This window comes from Amphiura filiformis, chromosome 1 (genome assembly GCF_039555335.1).
Source record: "Amphiura filiformis chromosome 1, Afil_fr2py, whole genome shotgun sequence".
Taxonomy (NCBI): domain Eukaryota; kingdom Metazoa; phylum Echinodermata; class Ophiuroidea; order Amphilepidida; family Amphiuridae; genus Amphiura; species Amphiura filiformis.
In genome coordinates this window covers 31,324,832-31,351,881 of record NC_092628.1, presented here as the reverse complement: position 1 = coordinate 31,351,881, position 27,050 = coordinate 31,324,832, and the positions used below count along the sequence as shown (strand labels likewise).

The 27,050-nt window shown below is 34.3% G+C and overlaps 1 protein-coding gene across 3 annotated transcripts in view; it reads right to left on the bottom strand.

Annotated features, from left to right (window-relative positions):
• The window catches only part of LOC140143424 (atrial natriuretic peptide receptor 2-like), a 494,558-nt gene that overhangs the window by 273,826 nt on the left and 193,682 nt on the right, over positions 1-27,050 (bottom strand). For all 3 annotated transcript variants that reach the window (XM_072165300.1, XM_072165359.1, XM_072165403.1), the window contains exon 3: positions 19,959-20,121. In XM_072165300.1, coding sequence (XP_072021401.1) covers positions 19,959-20,121 — 163 coding nt within the window. The remainder of the gene's footprint in view (positions 1-19,958; positions 20,122-27,050) is intronic.

Genomic DNA, 27,050 nt, shown 5'->3' with positions numbered 1-27,050 from the left:
TGGTGGGTCTTTTAAGTTTGCTACCTGTGGTGCAGATTGCATTTGGTTATATAAGCCTACATGTAAATGTAATGCAAGGTCTCACACGTGAGTACATTATGGTCTTGCAAAGTTTGCCATGGTTTATAGAAAAACCAAAATCACACATGCAATAGCCCAGCAAACACAAAAACGTTTTAAAAACGTTTTAAATAAGTTATATTTTGGCTTTTCGTTTAGGTAAAAACGTTTTAATAACATTAAAATGTCGGGTTATATAAAGGTCATGATATCGTTTTAAAACGTTTTGTATGAAAACACACTACAACAACATTTTTAAATGTTTTCAAAAAATGTTATTGTAAACTATTTTTGGAAACATTTTTGCCAAATATTGTGTCAATATTTAAATAACATTATGTTAAAATATTTGAAACCAGCAAACACAGAAATGTTCTTGAAATGTTTTTTTTCAAAACCTTTTAATAACATTTAAATGTCGGGTTATATAATGGTCATGAAAACGTTTTTAAAACGTTATTGAAAATATTTTGGGCAAACATTTTACGCAAAATATTTTTTCAACTCCCAAAATAACATTCTGTTTAGAATGTTTTGTATCAAGTTTTCAAGAATGTTTTTGGAATGTTATTAAAACGTTTTTATACCCTTTATATAACCCGACATTTAAACGTTTTCTGTAAAACATTTTTTGTTTGCTGAGCAGTAGATTATCACAAAATGTTTTTTAAGGTTATGAAAACGTTTTATACTCTTAATATACCCTTTATATAACCCGACATTTAAACGTTTTCTGACAACCTTTTATAACCTTTTGCGAATGATGTCGAAAACGTTTTGTGTTTGCTGGGTAGAGCCAATTAAAGACCACGGTGGAGCTAAACAATATTTTGTAAAAAGAGAGTAAGAAAGAAAAGCAGCCATGGCGCCTTGAAAGAAGGCTAATACCATTGTCGGAATGCAGAATTACACTTTTGCTTATATGGAAATTGGTAGCAAAATTTCAATACAGTGTGATTGGATGGAAGGCTCGCGTATAACTAGAATAAATATTCAACCAAATTGTACAACCTTGATCTAATTTCTTTTCTATATCTGTGTGACAGGAACCCCCTAATGCATACAACAAATAATGGAAAAATCCATACCAAACATTAAATTCATAAACCAAATGGAAAAAATATGCGAAATACGACAATTCGAGTTTCATATTAAAGCGGTGCATGAATATGCGAGCGGGAACGTGTGTCTCTGGATCCCCTTATTTCACACCAATACATTAGTGGGGAAGACGAGATTTCCCCGGCATGCCGGTATTAAGCTACTAATGTAACATATTATGTTTTACTGTGTCACTTTTGATAACTAAATCTCCAATTTCTCACGTACATAATTCGTGTTTAACTATTCATGTTTGAAAGTTAATCTTTATGTTGCGACGCAGTGTTTGCGTTTTAAGTAACCATCGTGTTACTGTACATGTAAAAATTGCTTACATAGTTATTGATTTTTAGTATACATATAATGTAGCAAAATAATAATGTTGACACTCTGTCCTTGTTTTTCTCTTTTTTAATATTTGCCAGAAATATTAATGATGTCGTCAATCGCAGGCTAAAGGTTATCATCTATGTTTTGTGGGTATAAACTCATGTGATTCGTCAATGTCAGCATTACTGCTAATCGCATGATCAATAATCATTCCCTTGGTGTTATATAATCCTACAGGGCGGCATGTGTTATCAATTGTTTAAAATATAGCTAAACATGGTTACATGGATTTCCCATGTTTGTTTAATAAGCTTGCGAAGAACAAAGTTGTAGGCATTATATATTCATTAAAATCAAACATAATTTTATGTTTCTATTAAGAATATAATTTCTTTTTTGATATGTATGTAGGCTACTCGTATAAACGTTCTGTCTGAATGCCAATTCACTTGTGGATTTGACTATTAATGCATCGTGCCACCCTTTTATGATGGTACAACTGCCTTTCTTGGGTTTCGTCATACTTGTATGTGTGTGTTTTTAGTCAAACATGTTCTGAATACATCAATTAAGTATTTCTGATTGCTCTCAAGTTACACCGTTAATGCTTTGTGAGTTTTCATACACTTGCCATGCACTAGTAACTTTTTCAACGTTTGCTAGTTCCATTTCTTAGATTGCACAATTGGTGCATTGAATTTATTTGAATCCTCATCTATAGTTAAAATGAATATAATGAATAAAATTAAGAAAAAAGAAAATATCGAATAATATAGTTTTAAGTAAAGAAGCAAGTTTGGGTGAAAAAGCCTCTTTGTGGCCTACTGGTATTTCTATTTTGTTCTTTTTTTTTTTTTTTTCAATGCGCCCAAGTACATTTCACTAATAGTAGGTATGTCACAGTGGCTGCACAATAATTCTGCTACACTGTGCATGCAAGCATAACAGTGAATTGAAAAGGGCGCGCTTCAAATTTGGCCAATTTTAGAAAACATCCATGTCGATAAATGAATCACTTCATAAGCTTCATTTATCCAAATTCCAAATTGTTTGAATTTTTAATATATGGTGTGTGAAGCCTTCCCGAGGCTACCATCGGGTCCCACAAAATTAAAAATTGTTTTGTTTAAGAACTACTGCCTGTTTTTATGGATTTTTGAAGATCGCTCATAAATCAGTAAATATAGGCCTATTGAAGTAAAGGGACCTACCGCCATTTAGCTGAAATACTAATCTTCCTTAACATGTAAATTATTTCCGTCGACAACGAATGAAGCACTTCCCTAAAACTAGTTGAAGCCAAACATTAATCAATGATATTTTTAGGGAGTAATTTTCCAAACCACAATAGCTCTAAGCCATTGTGTGTGTCCAAGGACATACTACTTTTGTATACGCGGTACAGTAAAATAGCTGTTCCATTTACCGATTGTCCTCCCATGTTGATCGTGATGACAAAATGCTAATTTAAGGTCTCATTGCAACTGAATTTTTATTTTTACTTTTCGGACTTGGCTTTGAGTAATGGTAACACATACCATGTTTACAGTAAAAATGAAAATTATATTCCAGACACCGTCAAAATGTCAAACTTTTTATTTTTTTGTATTGTTTTTAAATAATTAACCGCAGTTCATTTATTCAACCTCATAAAGGATCATTCTTAAAAAATTTATGATGAATGAACAGACGTTCATTAAATATTGAAAAACACCAAAATTACTCATGCCTAATTTGCATAATAATATCATAAATACATAATTAACTGTAATTACCTAATTTGCATAATTAATTACTTTTTGTGTATTTTTTGTTATCAATTGAAAGAACTTTGTATACATATTTGTGCAAAAAAACCCACACCTTTATATCATGTACGGTTTTCTATTGGCATCAATTTTGAATATTTTTTAGCTGAACTTAGTCATTTTTTGAGAGTTAATTTGTCTGCAGATTGGCCGAAATTGCTAAAATAGTATATTTGGTTAATTTATTATAATTATTCAATGATAGATTTTTTAAATTTTGTTTTCTGTAACGAAGTCAGGAAAGATAGGCATTTAACATGTGATATTTAAATTAACGCTGCTTTTTCAAGCAAGCGTCCAAATAAACCTTCAAAATCTCGAAATGTGCCGATTTTGTCATTACAGCCATTTGTGGCAGGATTTCATTCCATCTACGAGCATCTTTAAATTGACACTACATCACAATGCATTGACCGATTTCAATTCTGTTTTTTGATTTTTGATGCTTTAATAAAGCTCAATAATGTAGGAACATTAAATAACGTGTTTCTGCTGCGATTACTTTTGAGGTGATATACCTACTAATAGCAACGTATCGAAGTTGAAGTTAAAAAATGTGCGTATTTAACTAATACTTTGGCGACAGATGCTTGAGTTATGCTGCTTAAAGCAGCAGCATTTTGGAATTTGTCATCTGTGCAAGGATTTTATACGCAAAAGATATATAAATTCAAGACACGTGAATCAGGATACATCAGTATTTATATTCATTTGCAAAATCATTGTTAAATCATACTTTCATTTAAGATTCAGATTTTGTTAACTTATACAAACAGTGTGTTTTGTTGTGCATTTTGAAGTGAATTTGGGTGTTTGTGGCCTTGAGTCATTATAAACGACTCGTAATACAACATTAACGAGGAGATAAACAAATGTATACACACCAAATATACAGTAAAAATATTTCTTCATCATCTTCAATTGCAGTGTTTTGATTTTAAAATTATTCACTTGCACTTCCCTCAGTATATTCAGATATCAAAAATATGCCTTCGGAAAGCGCTGATATTCGTAGGGTTTTATTGGTTTTATCATTCGGAGCGGATATTCATTGCATATACTACACGGTCAGTTATCTCTATAGGTCTCGTATTTCAGATATAAGACGTGTCCAGCATGTAAAAAATAAAAATAATTTTGTGTTTCCTGTTTGAACATGTTCATTTAGGAGAATGAGTCTGCCCTTGGCCTTGACATGAGAAAATGTAATCTATTCAATACCATGCTCTGCAAGGCATCTTGGTGTTGTTTAATAACTTAAACATTAAAGGACGTCATTATAATGGAAGACAGATATAAAAAGACTAGTTTGCGTCTGACGTCATCTGTCAATTAAACTCGAGCACGGTTTGTTTGCAAGTGTCGTGATGATATGAGTTGCTGAACGCGGCGGTAAAACCGGGCGCCTTATTGTTAATTTTGCACCTTCAAACATACAAACCATCTCAAAAGTTAGGTCTTTATAGATGAGGTGACCTCAATGTTTATCAACAAAGGCAAGGGACTGGTATCATCTTTATGCTTGAATGAACCCCATGCAACCACTACACTGTTTAATAGTCTTATTGTGATGTGGGGGAGTTTTAAAAACACGAGCCCTGAACAAAATATGATGCGCGCGCATACTGCCAGGCAAAAAACAATGGAAATTGTGATGATGCGTTCGCATACTGTCAGGCATTGACGTCAGAAGTCACATCATCTATAGTAGGAAACTTTATTTAGCGAAGGCACCATGTCAACAATGCCTGGACAAGTTGCTTTTTGCCTTGTAAAAGTACGTAATTTTCGCCATTTTCTGCTATTACTTTTCTCCAATCGACACCAGATAAATCGACCTTCCTTTTATGCGCTATTAACAGACCAAGGATCGTAGGGAAATTGATTGAAAGTGACGTCAGACGCAAACTAGTCTTTTTTTTTATCTATGTCTTCAATTATAGGTCATATTTGCCTATATGTTTACTAAACAGGTCCCCATGAATGTCAAGATCATTCCAAAACATACACTTATCTTCATTGGAAAAGAACCCAACAACGACAAAAACAACAAAATCAACAACAAACACCCTGTAATCAATATCACCACCGAAAGTTAATAATCGAGAAAGGTAAATTAATTAGCAAAATAATAGATCCAATTGGTTGTAAATGATTGGTTGATGCATTCACGTGTCAAGCGATATCGCTCGAAAGTTGAGATTTCTTCAACTCGCAGTTTTTGCTTAAAAGCGATTGATCGGCTTGACGATCGCCTTTCTGCCAAAAATTCAACTTAAATTTCACTCCTAAGTTTAGCACCAGGATTTCAAAAAAATATACGGTAGTGTCAAGCATTATGGTTGTCTTCTGATATTCTGAAAAACATCGGCGTAGCTCACAATAATTCTGCTCATTTTAACACTGAATCCGATCGGTTCCAGCTACTAATTAAATGACTGAGTTAGCCTTGTGTTGTAGTACAATAGCCAACGAGTGATTTGCGTTCTGAGTGTACAGGGATCGCAAAACTCCGTTTAAGATTATCAGGAAATAGAAATACAGGGTGTCCCTGAAAGAACGTCGCAAACTTATAATATTTTGGGTATTTTAATGTTCGAACCAAAAATAACAAAGTGATGTGGTTCAGAAATAAATCAGCTATTAGATAATTTTGAATTTTTACAATTTACAACCCCGTTCCTGAAATATATTCTATAGCTTCAGGAAACCACCTCATTTTTAAACCCTTTCCACAAATTCAATCAATAATCTGTATTTGGAGTGCTAATCACTGCGCATGAGCCGTCTAAAATGTCATTGATTTGTATTGTATTTGACTCCATGGAACGGGTTGAGGCGTTTTCGTAAAATTCTTATATTTTAAGAACGGGGTCAATTGTTAAATTTCAAAAAGTACGTGACAACTGTTTTATTCTTTAGCACGTCAACTATTCAAAATCAATGTTTCCGACAATATAGTTTTTTCAGGGACACCCTGTACCTGCATAATCAAACAAATTTCATAATATGGACCACACCGGCAATTTAAGGTCAGACACCGAATTCAACTGAATGTACAGACCGGAGGGAGTGAATCCTGTAACAAAATACTTTTGTAGTCGGGTTTATTTGGTTACATTCTTATCTCTGTATGTAATAAGCTTGTAGCGTTTTTTGCTGACCTTCTCTGATGGACCATCTCGGATTTTTACGACATTATCTTCTAACCAAGACGGAAAATATCCTCGTAAAGAATCAGCACGTCAGGAGTTGCTTTAAAGAGTATTGTGGTGTGGGTAGGTGTGGGCGGTAAAGGTTTGGATGGTATGTGTGTATAGGCATTATAATTTTAAGTAGGAACCGTACAATTTTGGTGCAGTAAAATGAATCTAGATTGTCCTACAAAGGTGGCACGGGACAGACTGACTCAACGGATCCGTGAAATATGTTTGGCTGAAATCTGGACGGAAAGAAAGTTAACTAAGCCCATTTTATATCACGCTGCCTTTTAAAACGGGCCAATTAAACCTCTCAATGGCCGCAGGCTTTTGTCTTTTCAGGATGATCGGCTGGATACGTGCCTGTTGCTACACGAGACACCAAGATATGGTGTCTTAAAAACAACAGCTGAATGAGAAAATGGTTTATTCATCATTGTTCATACATTATGTGTGAATTATGTCTTGCTATGATTTTTTATTTAATGGTGGAATGTTGGAAGAATGGATATAATTTCCTAAACTACCAAAACGTAAAACAGGTAAACGACCTTGAAAAGTAGTTTTTAAGTAAACTCTTTTACAAAAAAGCGTTTAGTACTGCACAATGAAAATATGATAAGCTAATGGATGTGCCTAAGAATTTTATTTGAAGGAAAAAATCTTGAAAAAAGTAAATTGAATTAAAAATCATTGGTAAAATTACGAATGTAATCAATGACGGACTACATTTGAAAAGGACTTTCATTTGTTTCATGGAAAGTCTGAATTCGGTAAATTGCTTGAACATTTAATAGAAAGCATAATATTATGTAAAACGGTATTGTAGGAACATTTACCTTGAAAGTTTGTCGAGGCTCTTGTTTTAATCTCTGGTAGACGAATAGTCTACGGCTTGTTGTCTTCTAGGTAGTATTCGTTAAGCACTTCATTCCACATGATCCCTTACTTCTGTACTTTTGTGTGTCAAGTTTAACCTTCTCGGTGTAACATTTTCTGATTCGTATTTTGTAAAAGAACTTTCACGGTGAAAATCAAAGTCTACGTATATGTTAATTATAATAAGTACACATATTGTGATGCGATCAAGCGAAATCAGTCGGAACTCGGAAATATTGATTTTGAGATATAGCCAAAGAAACGAAACATTCCCTTTTGTTTCCTGTTGTTTTGAAAATTGCTCATATCTGTGGAACTAGTTGTTCAATTTAAATGGGGTTTTCTACAATATGCAGCTTTGTTAATGCTTGTGATATTTCCGAGTTCCGACTAATTTTGCTTGATCGCATCACATATGAGTCAAACTGGCTCAGTGGCCCTTTAGAAAACACGTGTCACTTTGAAGACAAATCTGAGAAGCCGTAAACGTAAAGAAACTCAAGTAAATCTACTGTCCAATAGCTAGAAATAAGCCGTCGTGATTGTCCAATGAGGTGGATTGTAACTTCAGCTCAAAAGAAACAATCAATTTCATTTGCCGCGCTGTTCTGTTCACTAGCTTGCTCATCACCGAATCAGCAATTCAGCGTCACTGCAGACGAGATATGCACATACAAGGTGTTACTATCATCAATATGGATCTTATCCAGCACAAACTCTATGAATTTATCAGTAGGATTTGCAGAAAAAAGACAAACCTATTATCCTGGTTTTGTATTCAATCGATTTGAAATCACTTTATATTATGCTGCTCGTACAAACAAACAATTCGGCTTTGGTAGCTTGCTTTATAGGTCTGTCACACTACGACGGACTGGATCAACGTACATCACCGAATACAAAAATATTTTTTTCGGTGGAAAAATCACCAGTCCGGCAGAAGATTCGGTGGGATTTTGGGTCCGATTCCCGTTCGTCTCTCTATGCGTTGTGGCCGCTAATAATCCTGCAGGCGTCTTATTTCCGATCGTTCAACGTCCGACAAATGACCGGATTTGGGGTCCGATTCCCGTTCGTTTCTCTATGCGTTGTGGCCGCTAATAATCCTGCAGGCGTCTTATATTCGATCGTTCAACGTCCGACAAATGACCGGATTTGGGGGTCAACGTCCGACAAATGTCCGGATTTTGGGGTCCGATTCCCGGTCGTCTCTCTATGCGTTGTGGCCGCTAATAATCCTGCAGGCGTTTTATATTCAATCGTTCAAAGTCCGACAAATGACCGGCGAATCCGTGGCATGTGGCACCAACAGGGACGTCCACCCTATCAGAAAAGTGGGGGAGGAGAGGGTGTTTGAGAGGGTTTTTGACCCCTTAGAGGCAGTGACGTAGCAAGCACTTTTTGAGAGGGTGAACAAAGTGCGGAAAGACAACTTTTAAGGGGGAAAACTTTGACGAAAATTGTCAAATATTGGCTAATAAGTACAAAAGGGCTACAAATCTGATATATCAGGGCAACCAGAGTCCGGAGGCAATAGAGGTGAGAAACCTTTGGACAATGAAGGCCCAATTGAAGCCATTTGTCATTTTTTGGATCAATTTTAGCACTATTATTGGGTACTATTTTAGTTTGAAACAACCGCAAATTGATGCCATTGAAAAGTTTTCACCATTATTGTATAATTGTTTTAAAAAATAACACGTGGATATCCATAGCATACACCCCGTCAGCATCTACTTGTCCATTTTTCAAAATGAAGGTCCAATTGAAGCCATTTGCATGGGGACTGTAGGGCCTTTACATTATTAGGCCTAGGCCTATTGTGTAAAAATTTAGTTTTAAAAATGGAAAATTTGGAAAATTGTTTTTGGTGCATCATTTTTACACTATTATTGCCTTAAACAAAAAAACAAAGAAGGCCCGAACTGAATTTGCAAAATTTAAAATGTTACACTGATCCACTGACACTTCAGACTCGTAATTTCAGGTAAAGCATGCATGGATTGATATGTTACAGTCAGTAATAGACCTAAGTCCGTCTTAAATACTGACTTTGGTGACAAAATGTCACAGGCCCTAATTTTCACAGGCTTTTGGGCCAAGGAACCAAATTTAAGCACTGCCTATAATAATCACAGGCTTATACTTAGGCTTACTATATACTATCCTGGGCCTACTCAATAACGTACAATTTAACCTTTTCCATGTTTTCTCTTCTTTTTCTTTCTTTTCAATCACTAAAACTGGTAGGAATTTGATATTGCGTCCTCTACCCTTTAGAAAGTGCCCTCCCTCAATACTACTTACATGCATAGGCCTACTAAATTACGTGCAATTTAACTTTTTCTCTTCTTTCCCCCTTTTTTCTATTTGTCAGTCACTAAAGTACTGGGGGAAATATGATATTGCGTCACACACCCTTCAGAAAGCCCCCCCATGATCGATGCACATGTTCGCCATAGGCCTACATCCGGCACAAGCGCCTGCGAAACCTTGCAAACACCTGCGGTATATAAACGAAAGAATAACGAACAAACCCAGGGTATTATACAGAACAGTACGAACACACATCGGACAACTTCCGACAATGTGTATTCGGCACACTCCGTTTCAAGGTTTGTGCATGCACAAAACTTGAAACGTATTGTCGACGGACTAAACAAACATCACCTAACACGAAACGCATTTGGCGGATAATAGCAGGACATATGAAGAACATAAAACGAACATTGACGAACACTGACGGATTTGCTAAAATACCATCCGTTTCTTATACGGAAGACAGATCCGGTGTAGTGTGACACTAACACGGGCTGGGTCAACGTACATCACCGAATGCAAAAATATGCTATCCGGTGGTGAAGGCCTCACATGAACGTATTTGCAACGAACACGGGCCGAGCGCAACGAACAAAGAACGAACATGAACGAAAGGAGAGCGAACAAACTCCGGCAATATGCAGCACCATACGGACACACATCGGATAAATACCGAACATGTGTATTCGGTACACTCCGTTTCAAGTTTTGTGCATGCACAAAACTTGCCGACGGACTTAACGAACATCACCTAACACAAAACGCGTTTGGCGGATGATAGCAGGACATAAAAAGAACATAAAACGATCATTGACGAACAACAACGGATTTACTAAAATACCATCCGTTTCTTGTACGGAAGACCTATTCGGTGTAGTGTGACAGGCGCATTAGTAAGTGTAGTTGAATGGGTAAGTGACATTAACAGACGGCCACTACAAGTACAAGACATGTGATATGCGATTCAGGTTATCCACTTTACTCATGCGTGACTTCTAACAAAAGGCGCTGATTCCCGTAGTATTCCTCATTCAAACCAATCATGACTTTGGCGGGCTATTTTGAAGCAGTCATGGTTGCACATGCAGGTTCTTCTTTTGAAAGTCCTAAACAAGATATAGTAGTCGCTGATAGGATATGCAACTTATAGAACACGGATAACCTCTATTACATTTACATCAGTTGTGCGGCGATATCAATTGGCTCAAAACCTTATCTGGTCATGCTTAGCGCTTAGCGCTTATTTATTGAACTGTATAAGATGATTTACCCACTGCATGAAGGTCACCTTTCCAGACTTCTTTTCTACAAGCAATAATGTCACCCAGCATTGCCGGTATCAATTTGTTGGGTTTTTTTAAATTCGATTGATAAATCCTAAAGTTTAGTAGTTTTAATTGTACAAGCATTCTTAGTTTAAGTATAATCAATAGCAGCAGTGACAACATCAGTAAAAAGCGTACTGTAATAACTAGCAATCGCTAATGGATTTTTTTCAAATTTATTCAGAAAAATAATATTGTGTTTTTTGCATGACGCATATAAAAACCGAAATGAGTTCAAAATTAAATCTGACGTCTGACATTTCGTTCTAATGTGCATCATAAACTAATATTCGAATGGATGGATGGTATTGACCTTGTAGCTTTTCTTTGAGAAGATTTTGCTATCAAAATATTGATTTTCAACTCACCAAATGAACTAAAAAGCCTCTTTATATTAAACAGTCTTTAAAAATTACAAAATCGCTAAAAAGAGAAAAATTCATTCAAAAAGGTGAATATTTATCCATTATCCTGTCGATTTCACATTACTGCCAGATGACAATGTTCTTTGCATAAGAAGTTAGCAAGATCAGACTAATAAAGGGAGGGAAGATGTCACCACGTATTCCAGTGCTTACAATGGCGGAATAATGGGAATCCGTTTCAACGCAGAGACAAAGAAACTGTAGTCCACTTTAGTCTTCAAGGTATCAGGAAAATGGTTACGGAAGAAGCAAGGTTGCACGGTAGTGGCGTTTAGACGAAAATAACAGTATTAGATGGCCGACGTCTTGCAAGAGTTGGCATGGTTGGGAGACTCGCAAATTTTAATTGCAGTAAATAAGTCAAGTGATTACTCCATAGACATGTAAATGAACAGGGTCATCTGGCGACGTCTATATACCCGAAAACATTCATGAATCGTTCTCCCACCACCATAATCCTGATACCCTGCAGACACAAATTAAACCATTTGGCGACCTTTGCAAAGACATTTGGACATTTTATGGACTGAAGTTACTTCGTCTCTGCCTTCAAACGGTTTGCCGTATTACGACCATTGTAATCATTTATATACACACACATGATGCATATATTATCAAGACATCTAGTATATGAAATCGACAGGATTGATGTATGATGAATGTTCAATTTACAGTTTTTAAAATTTTTCTTTTTTTTTTTCAGCGATGTTACAAAACTTCTGGTGTGTTTGTGTGTAGATTCTACTCAACATCCAGAAGCCGGTTGTCTTAATTTAAGTTTTTTTTATAACACATTGGACGTTTTGTCCCTAATCTTGTATTAAAGACAATTAAAAACACAACTTCACTGTCAAGCGCATTTATAAGCTCTAGTATGGAGTATGTATGGGTACTGTGTGTGCATTACCAGAGCATATTACTGAAGCCACATGGGTACTTGGTAAAATATTCAAAAGTGTCTCAATCTTAAGAAAATAGAAACAAAAAGAGATTGTGTGTTTCCGTATAAAACAATCATCAACACATCCCTTATACAAAGCTACTACATGAAAGACCAGAAGCGACAATTCTGGTATCTTTACTCTTATGCTATTATTTGGCTATGGAGCTCCATACATGGGAAATTATATTTGTTAAGTAGTGTCTTTAAACCCGCCGACTATCAGTATTTCAGATAAATTCTAGAACTATAATATCCTCTGCTGTTAAGTTTATTTTCTACCACTGTAGATTTATGCGCACAGATCTTCATCGCATCGATTTCTGCCGAAAGTATCGCAGAGTTTTATTCACCCTGGCAGCAATGTGCTCCGGAAAGTACAACAATGCTAGGCAAGCCATTTGAACTTTGAAGACGTCAATGACTGTACGGATGCTGCGTCAAGTATACTTGTTGAAAACTTCGCAAAGAAATCATTGTTGCCTCTAGAATTTTAAGTTGCATAAGAAAATGGCCACATTTAAAATCTGTAAAAACATTTATGTGCAAACTAGTACAGAAACTTAGTGTTAGTTCTGTTATCTAATAACCGCTTGGGTGTTTTAATATTGTCGTGTATATTGCACAAGTCAAGCGTACTTTGTTTGAGGTCATCGATATCAATATCGAACTACCTACATTATTACGCGCTAATTAATATGATGTCTATTATTTAAATAATACTTTCATGCCCGAGGGAACAAGACACTAAATTACAATTAGTAATTATGAAAGTCAATAAATCAAATTTAGGCATAATTGACAAAGGTCAGGAAATATAAAAGCCTATTTAGAATCAATAATGAATTTTATTGTCCCTGGACGCACTATGTTTTATTACACGAAAGCAAACTTCACTTTTTGTTGTCACTTATTTACTTGTTGTTACAAATTACTGCACGGCAAAGGTATAAAACCACTGATGTAATTCCCACAAATGATTGAATTTCTGCAACATGTCATTAGCAATTTATAGCCACCATATTTCTAACTGTTTTTCGCAGAATCATGCAGCAAAAACCAAAGAAATATATTTATTTTCCGTCGCGACTCTGGTTTTGGAAAACGCACATTACCGTCGACATTGTCTTTTCTAACATTAGCTTAATTTTTGGCATTGCACATTTCAGTTTTTCGGTCGGCAAGAAAAGTGAAAATTTAAATCAAAACACCAAATCTGTATCTCCTTCAGAAATACAGGTTCTTTATAGTTGTGAATTTTGTTTCATGCTTGCCACCTAGGGCGTTTAAAAATGTTTTTGCCTTTTTTTTTTTTCTTAAAGAGGGCGGTATTTCTGCCCGAACGATCGGCTGTCTGATTTGGTCTATTTGACGCGTATTATTGATGTTGTCTTGTCGGTCCCCACGCTGTACTCGCAGTGAATTGCTGAGGTCTTGTAACTGGCTCCTACCTGTTTGTTTGTCTTCCATACGTCTTCTTCATATTTATAGACCTATATATCTGAGTTGTGAAGTTATGGAACTGCGTATATTTTTTTGCTACAAAATTGTATGTACTTAAGCATCTTATTATAATCAGCTCGCATTAGCCATCTGAAATCTGATCCACATTCGTAGTCACCTTTTATCAATGCCCTCATTCCTTGTCGCGCCAATTGTACTTTCCCATTAACCTACATAATTATCGTCTCCAAGTATAATTTTCTCAATTTAACAGTAGGAAAATATACTGTTAACGAAGGAATCGTTTTTTAGAACAATAACAGAGAGTAAAGAATCTCTTTCAATTGAGTTGCCGAAATAAAATCTTTTCATATCAGAAGAACAAGTAAACAAGTGGCGCGCTCATCCACGGGGCATTTCTATAAGTTCTGTAAACGTTAGAAGCGATGATTATATCACCCATCCTTGGGATGTAATGTTTGCGAAGATAGATCCATTTCTTTCTTCACTTGAAAGCCGTGTAAATAATACTATGTCGGCTACTGCTTCCATATATTATCGCTAAACACAGGTTCAGGCATTAAATGTTATGTCCTACATATGGTTGGAAAAGAAATCATATTGGTTTATAAATAAATAAGATATCGACTTAAAGATATAAATGGGGCAAGGTTGCCGCGATGTCTACAAAACTCTGTTTAAATAAATAAATAATAAATAAATAAATAAATAAATAAATAAATAAATAAATAAATAAATAAATAAATAAATAAATATGTAAATAAATAAATCATTGAATTTATTGATTGCCCTACGTTATGGCCCAACCTCAGAGTGAATGAGCAGTTCAAGATCCGCGCAAACCCTAATCAATCTATACAGTGGCCGAGCGGAACGGGCTAGGACTCATAATCAGAAGGTTGCGGGTTCGAGCCCCGGCGACGCCATCGTGTTGTGCCTTTGAGTAAGGCACTTTATCTCGATTACTCCTCTCCACCCAGGTGTGAAATGGGCAGCTGTTATGAATACTGTCCATTGAGCGCCGCCCAAAGATATGAGCATGCCTTGGGCATTGTATGGCAGCTGACATATTCTAATGACGGCGGAATAAATGTAAAGCGCTTTGGTATATGTTCACATGTGAAAGGCGCTGTATAAATACCAACATTTTATTTTATTTACAAACCATCGTAGCAACAATCAACACCCCGAATTTCATATAAGGTAGTCCAGAAGCATTTCAAGTTATCTCAATTTTTCCATGAGAACATAAATTGACGTTATGGGGACTCGCCCTCGTACCGTTACTCTCCAGAGGCGAGCGCTTAACCCATTCAGCTAACTGGATTGCTTTGATCTGCTTGCTTGCCATAGCATTCAACATAAAAAGTCCAAGTTTTAAAATATTTCGAGAGCTATCTCTTGAGCCTCTGAACCAATACTAGGCTTGTTTGTACTCATTTTAATGTATTTTTCATGCCGATTCCAAATATGGTCATGACAATGGACAATTCTTGTCGTCTACAGTCCACGGATTTACATTCGGGTTTTATTGCTTTATAAATGTACAACAGCACAACCAATACCAAGAGATGTAATTATAGAAATAACAACACTGATGTATATTGTAAACATCCATTAATTATAATAATTCAGAGGCAAACGTTGGTAATAAATGATCAAACTTCAATTATTCATGCACATTCATCCTAGTCATTTATCAATTTTGTAGGAAATATATAATGCACCGCTTTATGGCATAGCTGTAGTGCTTATCATGCTTATCGCGCTGTCTTCTACGCCTGCAAAAACTATACATAATGTATAGTCATCTAGATAGCCTATACAATAAACCTACTTTATTATCATCTTTAGAATGGATTTTTTCCCATGTTGACATGAATTCAGGTAATTATTCAAATAAGCCACATTCTGAAATGTCAAAAATATGTTGAAGCTTCATTATTTGTAAAATAAAGTTCCCTCTATAACTAACCCTAACCCTAACTCAATACCCTAGTTCTAACTAGGCCTGGCATTTTCGGGTAATTTTGTACCCGGGTACCCGCCACCAATTTTCGGGCGGGTAACCGGTACCAAAATTGCAAAAAAAAAAAATTGAATTTGAATGCATTTTGAAATCATTAATAGACTATGACATGAATACAAATTATCAATTTTCATATTAAAAATAACAATATCTTGAATTTTTTTTTTTTTTTTTTTTTTTTAGGTCAACCATGAATGATCCTAGCATTTAGGTCTAGGTCCAGGAAACTACAAAACCGAAAAAATAAAAAACTTTTTTTTTGTTTTTTTGTTTTTGTTTTTTTTTGAATTTCGGGTACCCGGGGAGGGTATTTCCTACCCGGGTAATGTAATCTCGGGCGGGTACCCGTTTACCCGACCGAAAATGCCAGCCTTAGTTCTAACTCTAGCCATAGCTAGCCTAATTTCATATTCGACCTTAGCGAACCTTATTTCATTATCTGCAAACATTATTTTCAACCCACCTAGCAAACACAAAGATGTTCTTAAAACGTTTATTCAAAACATTCTAGCAACATTTAAATGTCACGTTATTAAAAGGTCATAAAAACGTTTCGCACGTCATTGTAAAATATCTTGTGCAAACATTTTTGCAAAATATGTTGTCGATACTTTTAAACAGAATGCTATTTAAAAATAGGATTCTGTTTAGAATGTTTTGCATCAAGTTTTCAAAAATGTTTTTTTTTTAAATGTTATTAAAACGTTTTATACCCTTTATGTGACCAGACATTTAAACGTTTTCTGCAAAACGTTTTGTGTTTGATGAGCAGCGAACCTTCAGCATAGCTGGCGAACACCTTCAAATAAACATCTCAAAAAAAGTAACTACCCCCTTAAATAATGACCATTATTCAAAAACGGGTTATTGTATTACAAATCTGTAAAATGCGTTGGAAGCAGAATTTATTTCTGAGCATTTTGACAACATTTTGAAAACAATAAAACACCGGTCAATTTAATGTAGTGAGGTCCAGATTTGAAAGTTGCATTTACAACAATACAAAAACACTCTAGTATCATTACACAGAATTCCTTCCATTATACTGAATACAAATCAATAGAATTTACCGCAACTTTCAAATCTTGGGTTACATTGATTTAAATGTACGCTGTGACGTCAATATTTAGACAATTGCTACAAATGAGGTGTCAAAATGCGCAGAAGTCAATTCTGCTTCCAACGCAATTAACAGATTGCAAAACAATCGCCCGTTTGTGAATAATGGACATTATTTAAGGGGTGTGAGCTGTTTATTACCTGCGCAGACTGTAAAATGTAAAAGTATCTTTTATATTTGATTGTATTTTGTTACATTTGCAAGATACGAGATAATTTTCGTTGAAACTTGTCGGAACAAAATTATGGATGATAATGATGTCTATTTCATGACACTACAATTAGTGGTCATTGCAAAAGAAGTCTAAAATACACCACATAATTATGTCATGGTTCTCCGATGCTTTATTTTGTACCTAAATAAATACACATGAGTGTCATGTAATAGTATTACCGGAGAAATTGCTTCTTAAGTTTCAGGGATTTTTTACTAACACCAGGATCAAGTTTGCTATTCAACATGATAATATCATAAACAAATGCATGTATATACATGCGCTTCAGGATAACATTATACCTACATCATCATCAAGTCAATTTAGATATGTTCTTAGGTTATATAGCAATATCTATTTACAGGTTTTACTTTCGTCAACAGCTTGAAGAATTGAAATATAATATGAAGACTTTAGTAGACGAAGAATAATCTTTATATCTTTATTTATTGTAAAGCTACGATTAAATAACCATTGTTATAGTGAAAAGAAAAGGATTATTTGAAACTAATACAATTTAATCATCATTTTCAGTTGAAAAAAGTAACATTGTTAAGTATTGCTACGTGAATAATTGCCTGGTCTACAATGGTCTAGCGATTAAATCTTATATTAGCTCAGTTTAGAGAACGTCTGTAGGTCGAACATGGGTACATGAGTGTTAACTTATATTTGAGTGCATTGATGATACGTTCAATAAAAGAAGTAAATCATAAAATTGTCATAACAAATTTAATATGGCTTTCAAAGAATAAAATCTATTCAATTTACAAATTAACCCGGAAGTACTAACAAAACGCAACCTTTGTCGATGTTTGTTGTGTGCGGAATCACAATGTACATTTGAACCTGCATTATTTTTTTTATTACATTTGCGTCTCAATTCTTTGAAATACATCTAAATGGTAAACAGTAATAAATAATTCAAACAACAACAACAGCAACAACAAAACCTGACATTTTCCTTTCGTTTCATGATTAAATATTTAGAGAAATGTTTTTCCTAATGTCCCATTATCAATATCCGGTGCGCATTCTATTTTCTATTCTTAGTTACTTTATTAAAAGCAATAAAGATGTAATTACTGTGACCAGGCCTGACGTAATGAAATAATATGGTATGGTATATAAATATTGCTTGGATGCTTGAAACATGGGGCAAAGTAAATAATGGATTCTCATTAATCAATTTTATAAACATACTTGTAATAAGACATCCAGGTACGTAGAGCGTAACATAAATGTGTTGTGATCTAAATATAACGTTGCAATGTTTATTTTCACATTTATATCTTGCTGCACTGCAAAAAATATTTTACTCAACATTGAGTAAAAAGGTCACAAATCAACAGTTGAGTAAAAAAATGCTCAGCATTGAGCTCATGTTGAGTAATTTTTTACTCATTTGTTAAGTTGTGACCTATATGAGCTCAATGTTGAGTAATTTTTTACTCAACTCTTGAGTTGTGACCTTTTACTCAATGTTGAGTAAAATAATTTTTGCAGTGTGTAAAATGTTCAGAAACCTTTAAATTCAATAATTGTGTCATAAAATACCCCTAAAAACAATGAAAATCACGAGACACAGAGGTAAGTCATGAAAAGGTAACATGGAAATAGGGCAACTGGATAAACATTTGGCGCCAAATATACCAATGAAATTTCGTTAATTACCATCACATGAAGACTGTTGTAATTTAGCAGACGTCGTTATCAACGTCTGCTTGGCTTTTAAATAGTTTACAATGGTACTTATGATAGTTTGAGCAGTCGTTCAATTACATATATAGGGGAACATATAGTACATTTTTGAAATTGTACATTCTGTAATTATAGCACATTCCATTTTGAAAATAAAAGTAAATTGATAATTTAAATCGCTAACAAAGAGTGATTGCTTAATATCCAATATACCGGGTCCTACCTTTTTGACGTACGTACTTCAATCTTATTAACCCGACAACATGGAGTAGTCGCTAATTGTTACGCGAACGAACTTTATCGAGTCACTTCATATTTTCATATTTTAAAAAACAGCAAAGGCTATCTTCTTATTACATTGGTGAATTAGAATTACTTTTAAGTTGATCGATAGAATAACCGCAATAGACAACTATAATAACTGAGCAAGCCTCCTGAAAGAAAGCGAGTTACATATTGGAATAACACAACTTCTTGGATGTAGTCATTAAAGAACCATATAATTCAAATTGTGTCACAAATTCTACAAGATAAATTATAAAACAACGCAATTAGATGAAGTGAATATATAATCTAATAAAGTAACCACCGTAAGCAATCATACAAATAGGTTTGTCAAAGAGTTGCCTTTTTGTGATGATCGCCTCATCCTTAGACTACTTAGTAAATAACAGATTACACACAGTAAAATATGTTAAGAGGAGATAATGCTGTGTAATTTTTAAAGTTGATTGAGAATCCTCATTAATGGTCTAGTGTTTCAGAGGCAACTGCGAACTGCCAATATTTACACGACGACAATATCGTACGCTCAAAATCTTGATAATAATTGTTTTTTGGTATAAATTGAATTAGTTATGAAAGCACTTTGGCACTCTTTACCACATAAATTTTACTTTCGTTTTTACAAAGGGACCAAAGCTTATGGGTGACCTTGTCCATGCCCACCCCTCCCCGTAGCACCACGCTGCCTACAAATACGTTTGTTTTGAAGAAAAATTTCACCAGTAAATAAAGAAAATCAAGCAGAGTGCATTACTTACCCATATCCTTTGAAGACAGGCTCGTACATTTCAGCGTAAGGTGTATCATTTCGCACTCCCCAATCAAAGAAGGAATCTGCTGCATGTAAGGTAAAATTCACCATAAATGTGTCTCCACTTGTTATTTCAGAAGGAGGGTCCACTACGAAATCCATATGAAAACCTGAAAGACACAACGAAGAAAAACAATATCGTCATAATTATGTTTACACGCAGCAGAAGTAAAATGAGCGATTGTAGGTAAACAAAAGATGAGAAGCAAGCAGAACCTATTTTCCCACCAAATATACACAGACACTAACTTTACACCCCTTCTGAATTTATATATTAGATATGGTGTTTTATTTGGTACCAATTTATAGCTATTATATGGGTCTTCTGATTCCAACGTTAACAATTACCAAAAGCATCCATATAACGTCACTATGACTGTGACATCATAATATAAGTGCGCCATTGCAAAATTAGGAAATCCTAGCTATATACAAAACACTGTATGCAAGATATTGGTAAAGATGAGAAGTTGATGCTAAAAATCTTACAAACATGCAATTTCATAAAAACAAATCACTATTTTCTAATATAAATATTGAGTTAAAATCAATATACCTGTAACAGCGAAAATAAATTTCAGTTGGAAAAAATAACGCAAATGATGGTCCTAAGATTACCTGAGTCGTTGGATGACTTATTGGAACGCGGTGCACTGGGGAAATCTATTGGGGGCGCCCTCCGAAAGACGAGGGTTAATATTGATTTACCTTAAGTAGATAGAAAGTATGCCATAAAGAGCAACATACACATATTCCTAGTTTGGTTCAGACTAGGTTTCATTTTGTTTGTTTGTTTGTTTGTTTGTTTGTTTGTTTGCTTATTTCCTTGATTGTTTTTAAGATTGATTGATCTAAATATTTGAACAAAATATGTTTGTATGTCGAATGAGATAGCAATATGTAAAAAAAAGTATGTCTCTCCACGTTCATGTGCTGCATGTGCTTCACTAAGAGCGTCCAATAACATTAATAAATCAAATCATATCAACTTTAACAAACTAGACATTTAAAATCAAATCAAAGGGAATAAGTTGATCAAACCTGCAATGGCTGGACCCTAGGAAAAACATTATATCAGGTCAGTTCAACATACATCAAAGCCAATCCGACCGCTATGTTGTACTGCTTCAAAGGATCTAGGCTCAAATTAACTTTAGAAGCAGACATAAAAATAGCTTGCAAGTTATCTTAAGCCACCATATACAACACTGTGTGTTTTGTGCCCAGAAAAATGGCAATGGTTTGGATGCGTTTTTTCATTAATATAATTATAGACCAACTGAATTGACTTGTCTTATTCTTCCAATCCATCCATATACCCAACAGAGAACACAATGGACCAGAAACCAAGATCAGCTCTTTTGGTTCTAGCCGGTAAAGTGCAACATTGGCTCTATTTTCATTTCGCATAGTCTACATGGTCATGATGTATGGACTCCATGCACGAGGCTTCAGACTACCCGAATCTCATCAGTGATATATGAGATTATTTTTCTCCAAAACGGATATTTTGTACTTACACCTGTCCAAATAACATAGTTTTAATTCAGTTAATATTCTACCTGACTGAGCATGATAGGATTGGATTCATATCGCATTTCGAATAATTTTACAATGATTGAGTGTTTCTTAAATATAGGGTAGCATAGAAAGCATGATGAATCATGTCTGTATTCGTACAGGGATATTAGTGATTTACTTAAGCTTCCTGGTATCATATTAATATTCAGAAAATATATAAAGTAAAATAAAGCAATCAAAGGTCGCATCATCACATAGCATATACTATCGTAATATTTCGAATAGTATTGCGATAAGTTTAACTACGAGTTGGGTATTGTAGCAATTCTTGTTTCAAAATGTGTAGGAAATTAAGCTCTATAATCAAATAACATTATTATTATTATGGTATTATTATTATTATTATTATTATTATTATTATTATTATTATTATGGTATTATTATTATTATTATTATTGTTATTAATATTATTATTATTATTATTATTATTATTATTATTATAATTATTATAATTATTATTATTATTATTATTATTATTATTATTATTATTATTATTATTATTATTATTATTATTATTATTATTGCTGCTGATTATCCTGTTCTACGTGTATGAAACTCGGTGAACTGATCCCAGCTGTGGAGGTTATTACATATGTAGTCTGACTAGGGTTCTGCACATAAATGTTTATAAGGTGCGGGCATTAGGCTATAGTGGTCAGCAATTTTATTGTAAATCTCAATGATCTTAGTATGTAATTGCATCCATGGCATTTTTAATGACATATCTTTTCACAAGAGCAGATGATTTCAAGCACGAGCAAAGTACTGTTACTGGGTAAAATCATTGGTATGCGACAGTGGTCTGTATATAGTAGAATAATCCTTCGTTCAAAATATTTACGCGATGGAATGGAGTTGCCGGAAAGATTTAAGAAAATGGGATCAATAAATGTGGATCAATTTGCACTCTCATAATATGGCTATATCATATGGTTAGTAGAGCCAGTATGATTCAATAACGATCAAGGCTGTAATTCCTGTGGTATTTTGTGCAATAAATTATTGGCATTTACTACTCTCAATCAGCATTCAGTGTCTGAAACGGAATAGAGTTTACATAGACATGAATTTGTACGTCGTAAGATGGATTTGCGAAAATTTGTGTTCAAGTTACACAAATATGTTAAAAAATGGCATTAAGGTGGTACTACACCCCTTGATAAATTTGTAACTATTTTTGTATTTTTCTCAAAAAATAATAACACACTGGTAATAAAAGTGTATATTATAGGGGCATGGAATCCAGTTACTACATTGGAATCCCAGTGACTCAAGACAAGCGATACGTTATTTATGATAAGAAAAGAGGTACCGCTAGAATGTACCTCATTTCTTAACATATATAATGAACCACTTGTCTTGAATCACTGAAATTTCAGTGAAGTAATCTTTTGTTACCAATGTGTAGTTATTTTGTGAGAAAAATGCAAAATTAGTCACACAATTTATCAGGGGGTGTAGTACCACCTTAAAGACAGGAATGAAACTACACCCTATTTATTTTGTTGCTGTAAGTGCGCAATGTAGCTAGTCAATCAACGTGATTGATCTAGCTAATGGGTGAGGTGTGTAGGGTGTGGAGGGACGTGGGTGTGTATACTAATCAGCATCATAATGCTGATGAGAGTAAGTTGATGATATGATTACAATGCGTTCTATTTATTGGATTTTGTTTAAGTCTGATTTCTTGACACGGTCTAGAAAGGATAATAATCGAAAGACAAATCAAATTCATCCACCAAGACTCCTTTCTCGTACTTTCTTATTTTACCTCTCGAGGCGGAATACAATAAATGTGCCCTATCTAAACAAAACCGGTGAGAAATTGACGACCACTCAAGATCGAATTAAGTAACCCCATTATGGCTCCTTTTTAGTGAGGAAAAAAAGCCATTGTATATTTCAATTTAGAAACACTCACGATGAATGGGCATGCGATGTGCAATTATTAAATCACATTTTGGCTCATTTATCAAAATGTACTCTGTTTTCGTTTCACGACATAAATTTTCAGCTTCCTAAATTTTGATTGTAGTCAAATTTATATTTTGTTAAGATGAAATAATATAATTTTTTGGAGATGTAAAACTGTCTTGAACATTCATTGGCAAACCGATTCCAAGACGATTTTCATATATTCTATGTAATATTGGTCTAACGTTTCTTGGGTGCATATTTGAAGCAAGTTTACATTTGCAGGTTAACCATATGGTAGTGAATAAAGCAATAAAATTGATTGCATACCATAACACACCACTTTAATCTCTTCACAACCCCGGCCTACCCAATCCAATTTTTTTGATACGCCATATCGCACTTTGTTTTCCCTGCATGATGTTCAGATGCTATTTTTTCAAATCAATATTTGGCTAAATATATAACCTTAGGCACGACTTTAACACCAAAGTATTAATGTATACCATACCGGATAAAACTGTCGACGATATAGGAAACATGTCTGCTCCCCTGCCTACATGCTCAGATATGTTAAAACATCTGCCTCGGAAGATGATTACATTCTTTTATTATCTTTAATGCAACAAGAGTGAACATAAAATATATTCAAGGTCAAACAATGCGTTATCTTTTCAATTATGATATGAAGATATGAAGCTTTTATCTAATGAATAAAGAATAGTTCGACCTTGTGTCGCTGACGTCATATGTATCTTAAAAGGCGATTCTTTTAAAAGTTTTATCATTATAAAACAATTGATTTAAAACTCCATCCTCACTTTTATTCATTGAAAAAAAAGTAAACATCGTTTGTTTAAAATAAAATATTAAAATAATAAGATTTTCCCTATTCGGCACATTACTCAACGTTTATTGGATAGTTTTTGTAAATATATGTTTTGAAAAGTCAAGGAGTTGATTGTATTAAAATAACTAAAGTGCATCAGAAGGACTCTGTCAAGGACTCAACACACTGCATTTGTATAGCTACATATGTCATTGACTCTTGCACTATATCAAAACAAGCACCAAAATTATTTTTATTATATTTTAACATTTGCATTCCTTTTAATCTTTAATGTTAATGTTTAAACTACTACTATGGATAATTTGAAATTATTCAAAATCCTTGCCAAACGTTAATAGCCACCTTAAGGAAGAAATGAATCAATAAGTATTTATAAATTAAAAAATATAATGCCAATTGAAATAAAACAGATATTCCTAGTCGCCATATTTTTCACAAACAATATTAACACATATTGCAAGTTGAAACCTCATAGTTAATCTAATATATCTTCCGGAAGCTAATACCTCACAGTGCTTTAATATATTTCATAACATTGTACATAATAGAAGCTAATAAACAGAGCTTAAATATTGCAAGATACATTGAATGAAAGCGCCCTTTACAAATCACTGCCAACCACTTCAATGTCGCCAATTCCTATTGAAGATTTAACCACAGTTCAGGCTAAACATTGAAATCTAAACCTTAGCGGTTCAAAGTATGCGAAGGGCGATTCAACAGTCCGTACATACATGACACCCGTATTGTCCATTCTATTCAAAACACAGGTGTATCACTGATATATAAGATGGCATTGGATTTACCAAAACAAAACAAAAAATTTACAACGTAAATTCAGACTGTTGTAGGTTTTTTCTCTAGTGTGCATTGGTAAACAATCGAGTCAGGATCAAGGACGTTTTTAATATTTGTGCCGTCTTGCATTTTACCAATAAATATAATACGCTGTTCTTCTTGTATTTTTAGATTCTTAATTTTAATTTTACAAATTAAAATATCTTTCAGTAGACATGCTCTTATAGAGGGTCAATGCGTTTTAACAAAAATGTAGGTGTTGCAAGTCAATACAGGTTTAAAATGGGGATCAGAGAAGGTAAAAATCGGTGCAATTTTGTGCTTCGGGTGATTACACTAGATTTTGCAATTGATACAATTATGCTCCTACCATTTAGGAAATGTTTTAAGATATAGGACGGGGTAAGGTTAACCAATTGAGAATGTATCTTTTGATCAAAGCATTTTAACCAGAATGCTTTGATGTGTCTAGATGCTTTCACCTGTTGGCTTTTTTCGTTAAGCAGGTGGTTGAGTAGGTGTCGTAATATCTAAATAATAAACATATTGATATGAGCAGAAGTAGGTGATAGTCGGGTCGATAAGATGTCCGGAAGTATAAGAAACAGAAAGAACAAATACTATAAGAAAACCCTGATGAAGCTGATAATTTATACAGATTCTCGCGTATACCCATGTAACAAAATTTCATCAAAAGATAGCACCAATTGCTTACATTGTCTGTAAATTATTGACAAAGGGATGCTAGAAATTCTCTTCTCGACAGTTCTCGAAGCTTGACATATAAAACATAGTTAGTCATGGTTAGAGTAATGTGTAAATAAAATAGCTTGACATTAGCGGCTGGAAAAGGTACCTTTAATACTAATGCAGCATAGTTTAACTTCAAACAATACACTAAAATATCGATACTGCTCATTATTGTTTTCCAATACTTGTGGTTATGCGAATTCAATAGCTCTATTACTGGCAAAATTCACTATTATTAATAATATAGGTATTATTGCATTATTTGTATATAATATGGAAATATATGTTTTAATAATATGCATTTAGTTCAAAAACGAATTAGGCCTATTATGAATAGAATACGGGCAATAGTGTATTCATTATATAGTTTTAATATTGGGAAAGATCTTACATTGACATTTTATGTTTAAGCCCCATAAATGCACCAAGAATTTCTATACGTAATTAAGCCCCTTTGAATAATCTCCATGATATGTGTCTCACTTCAACAATAAACGTCTCCTTATTCATGAAAAGGTAGCATCAAGCAACCTATTTTAAAAGTAGGTTCTGCTTGTGATAAGATCTCGTTTTCCCATTCACCCGTAGCTATTTATATTTTACCTTCTCCGACTCTAAAATATAGTCTGTTTGAGCTCCGAATCGATCAGTCTCGGCATTTTCAGGTGGTTATTTGAATCCTTTTCCTAGTACTCTTATCGCTTGGCGTCTTTGCTACCTCTTCAGACAAGTGGTATTTGGCTATCACCGTCGCCAGCTACGTGCTAAAGAGACGGCGAAATATTCTGTACCCACTTCCTTAAATACACATTATTGTACTAAAATACAATAGCCCCGCAGGTGGAAATTTAGGTAAGAGAAGCAATCATATTAGTGCGTGCACCATCATTTAAATCTAGTTTAAGTTACGAAACTGTGTGTGATGTTGTTATTTATGGTGCTATAATGGCTATTTCACTTTGTTATTTTTAGCAATTTTCGTAGAACTAACTATGACAACTACTCCATAACAGATTTATATCAATTAACGTGCCGGTATTCTTATAACCAAAAATATAAAGCAATTTATCACATGTCAAAGGAGAGACAAAAACCTGCGAAGATTAAGTGGATTTTTGTGTTATAACATAAAGACGCTATTGTGGA